This window comes from Macaca mulatta, chromosome 10, assembly GCF_049350105.2.
Source record: "Macaca mulatta isolate MMU2019108-1 chromosome 10, T2T-MMU8v2.0, whole genome shotgun sequence".
In the NCBI taxonomy this organism is placed as follows: domain Eukaryota; kingdom Metazoa; phylum Chordata; class Mammalia; order Primates; family Cercopithecidae; genus Macaca; species Macaca mulatta.
In genome coordinates, this window is record NC_133415.1 from 83863591 (window position 1) to 83869062 (window position 5472).

At 49.7% G+C, this 5472-nt stretch overlaps 1 protein-coding gene across 1 annotated transcript; it reads right to left on the reverse strand.

Annotated features, from left to right (window-relative positions):
- Positions 1–840: 840 nt before the first annotated feature.
- On the reverse strand, positions 841–3573 carry ZCCHC3 (zinc finger CCHC-type containing 3). The gene has a single exon (XM_001111701.5). The coding sequence runs from the start codon at positions 3554–3556 to the stop codon at positions 2348–2350; it is 1209 nt and encodes a 402-aa protein (XP_001111701.2). The 5' UTR covers positions 3557–3573; the 3' UTR covers positions 841–2347.
- Between the last annotated feature and the right edge of the window lie 1899 nt (positions 3574–5472).

The following is a 5472-nucleotide window of genomic DNA, read 5'->3' on the forward strand; positions in this document are numbered from 1 at the left end:
GGCAAAGACGGGAAAGAGGGATGGAAGGGAGGGAAAGAGGAGAGTCTGCTTGCTTTGGGAGACAAGGAGAGGGGCTGAACTGGCTCTGAAAGACAGGATTCCCAAGAGCCTACCAGGTCCCAACTCCAGATCAGCTCTGGAAATATCCTCAAATCACTGAGTCTGAGAGTCAATATACTGGGAATGTTTAACTCTTAGGATCAGATCATCCTAACATCACCAGCTGGAAAATCCGTCAGAGGATTGTACCTGGGGTCTGCAGGGTACTGGACCCAAAGTCCAGAGAGCTTGACCCTATTCTGCCTGCAGACCCAGTCTCCGGGGGGGCTAACTTGGATAAGTCAGCTCCCTGGACCCCCCCTTTCTCTTTTTCAACAGCTGGAAGAAATGGCATTTTCCCAGAACCCAAGAATATTTTGCATCCCATCCACGACGCTTACAATAACAGAAAGACCAGGAAGCTGGCAAACCACTTCCCTCTTTCCCACAGGTCTGTAATCTCCCTGAGGGCGGGTTCAGCTCACATATCTTACACTCTGGTCTCAAACCTGGCTGCCCATCAGAATTGCTTGATGATTAACTAAAATGTTTCACTTCCTCTAACAGTGATTCTGATTTCTTGGAGCTGTGTTAGGACTTAAAACCTGTTTTAACAGTGTGCTAACTGATTGTGATGCAAAGGGACCGGCACAACGTAGTAGGTGCTAAGTGTTGCCTCCAGGGGTGGGAAATGAATTTAGCAGGGTAAACAAATGGAGTGTAGGGGAACTGGGATTGAAATATGGTCTGGATCTGGGTAACTGTGCATCTAACACTTGGAAAGGAAATAGTGCACCAGTGTTAGCAATACAAAAGATAAATATTTATTCAGAACAAATTTTTAACAATCAATTTTACATTCTAAGCCACAAGGAAATAGCAAAACATATAGCAAAGGAAAAGCAAACACTAAAAGAAAAGCAGTGTACTGTCTTTTCTACTTGATAACACTTAGTTGGCCCATGACCTCTCGCTTGGCCTATCTCCCAAGTACATTTTAGAGTTAACAGCTCACTCATAATTTTGGGTTAAAATCCATCTTTCTCCTGAGTCAGGAGTTGCAGATGAGCTCCAGCTAGCTGCTTCTCTAGGGTTCCTACTTATTGAGGCTAAGGTGCAAATGTAAACCTTTGGTAGGTTTCTTTACACAGGGTCACCCCCATTTCTCACTGGTGACAATGAATGGGGAAGGGGTAGGGCCTCCAAAGGACCTGGCACACTTTAATCTAGAAGTGGTGCCCCAGGGAGCAACGCATGCACCCTGGAGTGTGTTCCTTGGTCCTTTCCGTATCTCCCAAGTATTCAGAAAACCCCTCCTTAAAACCTTCTCTTTCTGCTCCCTCCTCCAGATGATTTCTCAGCATTCCTCTGGGCTCAACATTCTGGAGAGATCAGACTTTCTGGGCCCTCAAGTGTTGAGGAAATTGTTGTGAAGTGTGAGAGGTAGTGGAATGAGCACCGGGCTTGGGGTCAGGGGACTCTACTATAGGCTGGCTCTGGCACCAGACAGCTATGTGATTTTCACCCAGTCATTTAACCTCTTTGGGCCTGTTTCATCTGCTGGAAAACCAGGGAATTGGTCTAAAGCAACTCTCAGGTTCTTTCCGGCAGGAATATTCTAGATTCCATGATTCTATGAAAAATGGCTTCTGAGCCACCAAAAGAGCTGTCATGAAGTCCATGCATTTTTGTGCCATAAAGAGAGGCCCTTGGCCACCATTCAGAGCTTATTGATTCAGATTATATACACTTCTAACAACACTGGTTTCACAAATTCTGACCACGTAGATTAAAAGCAGCAAATTAAATGAGGGAGGGGAAGAGCTGCAAAAGGTAGACACTCTGATAGAAGCCACAGTCAACAATGTTTTCAATTAAGCAAACACTGATGGAGTGCCTACCACGTGTTGGGCCCCGTACCTAGTGCTGGGGCATAAAGATGAGCAAGGCAGCCCAAAGGGTGAAAATCCAGGGGAAGACAAGGTATGGGGCGGGGAGGGCAGGGAGAGAGAGAAAAAGTACAAGAAACAAAACAAAAACCCAATAGAAAAACGAAAATAAAATTTAAAAAAGGGAGGGGCAACACATCTGCACGCTACAGTTCTCCGCAGTCGTTATTGGTGACAGAGTCACCAATTCAGAACAGGCTGAAATGGAGTAAACTCGGTTTAAGAAGGCATAGAGAGATGTCTCTTGTAGGTTTTAAAAAGATCTCCTTCAAAAACGATAAAAAATGGTTTAAAAAAAAGTTTTGGCACTTAAGAGGGGTAAGCTGGCTGTGTGTTCACCCTGGCAGGCAGGCGGGTGTTTAGTGCCCGGCCACGCCGGTTAGCTGAGCTGCCACGGAATTGTGAACTGCTTTGGGACACTGGGCAAAGGCGTGTCCTCGCTTGCCACAGAGGTTGCACACGATGCCCTTCCGGCAGTAAGGGCTCAGGTGCCCCTCCTCCCCGCACCTGAAGCACCTGTCCTGCGTGCAGCTGCCGCTCATGTGGGTCCGGGAACCACATTTAAAGCATGTCTTGGGCTGCCCCTTGTACCAGCTGTAGCCCCTCTCGGCCCCCAGGAAGAAGGCCCCTGGCAAGTGCCTGACCCCGCCCTCCCCCTGGCGCAGCTCGATCTCGCACTTGTACTCCCCGGTCCAGATCCCAAACCTGTCGGTCACTTTCACCGGCACGGCCAGCACGTCGCAGTGGCGCTTGAGCCAGGTCACAATGTCCTCCACGTCCACCGTCTCATTCCGGAAGAGGATGAAGAGCGTCTTCAAGCTGGACTTGCTCCGCCCCAGCACCACAAAGTTCTCCCAGCAGTCCTCCTGCTCCCGCTTCTCCTCGTAGACGCGCAGGAACAGGGCCAGCTTCTCCGCCGAGCGGAAGCTCACGTCGAATTCGCGGCTGCCGGGGATCTGGATGACCGCGTAGATGTCGCTCGGGTCCATGCCGATGGAGCGCAGGATAAGCGCTCCTACCACGAAGTCCCGGGTGGGGCAGGAGCCCTCGTCTCCCTGGAAACAGATGCGGACAAGGAAGCGACCCTTGCCCGGGCCCGCCCCCGCCGGCTCGTCCTGGAGGGGCCTTTCGGCCGCGTCCTCGGCCTCGCCGGGCCTGGCCGGGGTCGCCATGGCTGCCGCTGCCACCTCGGCCTTCTTTCTCCTGCCCGCCTCGGCAGCGCCCTTCTTCTTGCGGGGGTCCGCCGCCTCGCCGGCAGGATCTCTCCGGCGGCCCTTCGGGTCCCCGCGGCCAGCAGGTGGGAAGTCGCCGAGGTCTGGCGCCGCTAGGCCCGCGGGGCCGCCGACCCCGGCGTTCCCGCCACCGCCGCCGCTTTCCTCCTCCCGCCGCGGTAGCCGCGGCTCGCGGAATTCGCCCTTCTTCTCGGCTAGATTCTTTACCACCTGGGCCCAGCCCATCTTCTCGCGGCCGCCGTCGGCCTCCTCGCCCCGGGCCGCGGGCCGCGCGGGGGGCAGAAGCTGCGGCCGCCCCCGTTTCCTCTCTTCCTCCGCGCCGCCGCCGGTGGCCATTTTACCTCCTTCCCAGCATCCTCCACTCGCTCCCGCAGCCAAAGGGCGCCCATCGCGCGCGCCCGCCCGCCGGGGCTGTGGGGGTTTGGGTTTTTTTTTTTTTTTTTTTGAAATTTGACGCTACCCTCCCCCGCCGCTCCCTCAAAGGTATTCACATGCGGCGCATATTGGCCAGCGTCGGCTCTGCACCCCCTGGTAACTGCTGAGCCTCTCTTCCGCCAGCGCTCGCTCCAACCTCACCTCCGTCCGCAGAGGGATGGGGCGCCCGGAGGCGTCCCTTTCCCCAGCGCGGGTTTGGCAGCCTCCGGCCTCGCTCTCGAGGATTTGGCATTTCGCAAGCGGTGCTCGATGATTTCATGCAAGCAGCTTTGCTAACGGCCCACAGCCCACAGGCGGGACGAATTCAGAAACATCTCCCCCATTTTGTTGTTTTCTTTGTACTTTTTCTGTTAAAAAAGCAAAAACAATAGCAAAATTAAAACTTAGCTTTCCTTTTCCCCAGAACTAACTGCAATGCATTATTTTTTTCCCACGTCGGATTATGCACATTTTCAAGCAGAAAAGTTGAAAGTTTTACAGTGAACATTTTACCATTAACTTTTTATGATTAAAATTTTACTCTGTTTTATCACACTACACCTCGATCCATTCATCGGTCTTTATTTTTTGATACATTTCCAAGTAAGTCATAATGCATTATTTTTACTTTTTTGAAAAGACCTCCGTCGTACTTAGGATGAAGTATGAGTGCTTCTTACGTTCCCGGTACTGTGTTAAGCACACTTCAGACTTTATTACATGGAATCTTCCAAAAACGATGCCGTAATTATGCCCATTTTACAGATAAGGAGGCAGGAATTAAGTCACTTGGCGGAGTTAATAGGCAGCCCCACGTATAGGTAGCTTATATTTCTTTAACCACTATTTCTGACGCTGTGGATCAAGGACTGTGCATCAGACTCTAGGAAACCTTGTCAACAGGCAGATTCCCTTCACCCCAACTCCTGGTATTGGTCTCAGGGGAGCCACCATCCCTGACTCTTGTGCTGTTTGCACTTTCCAGTCCTTTCACTTTATATCCTCAGACACCCTTTCCTTCATCCCTTCTCAGCTACGCATTCCCATGATCATACTCGGAACTTCACTATTACCAGAAACATCCAAGTCTTAGAGATTCACATATTTCTCTGTTACTCTTTCAATTTGCCTGGTCAAGTTTCACCATGAGGAGAATACTTACACAACCAAACAATATATGTATTTTAAACAATCTCTTCCATTCCTCTTACCTTAAGCCCTCATTCCAGGTAACCATCACATAATCAAATATCTGCAAGGGTCAGGCAGGTATCTTAAGTAGAAGATATACTGGGTGAACTGGAGATCGAAGATTCTATCTGAAGGGGCAACTGCTGGTCAACTCTAGCTGATTATTCCTCTCCAGAAGTGAGGGTCCACTGTGGGCAGATCTTTCAGTTTCCAAAGAGAAATCTGAACTCCAGTTTGTTCTTTTATGGGAAACATTCTTCTATCTTGTCTTCTTTAAGATGGTCTCAGCTATATTTGGAACCTCCATATAAATTTTACAACCTGCCTACTAAGTTCCAGAAAACTATGAGATCTTAATTGGAGCTGCATTGCGTTTGTACAGAATTGTCACTTCATAACACTGCATCTTTCCGTGAATGACCCCACTTGATTTCTCACTTATTTACGTCTTATTTTATGCATTTAAATAAAATATAGTTTTCTTCATAAAGGTCTTACATACTTTGGGGGATTTATTCCAAGGTACCACATGGTTTGACTGCTATTGTAAATGAGATTATTGTAAATCAGAAGTTATATATTGTTTCTTGGTGTCCTTTAGAGGGAACACGATTGAATTTTGTGTACTGACCCCATATTTGGCACCA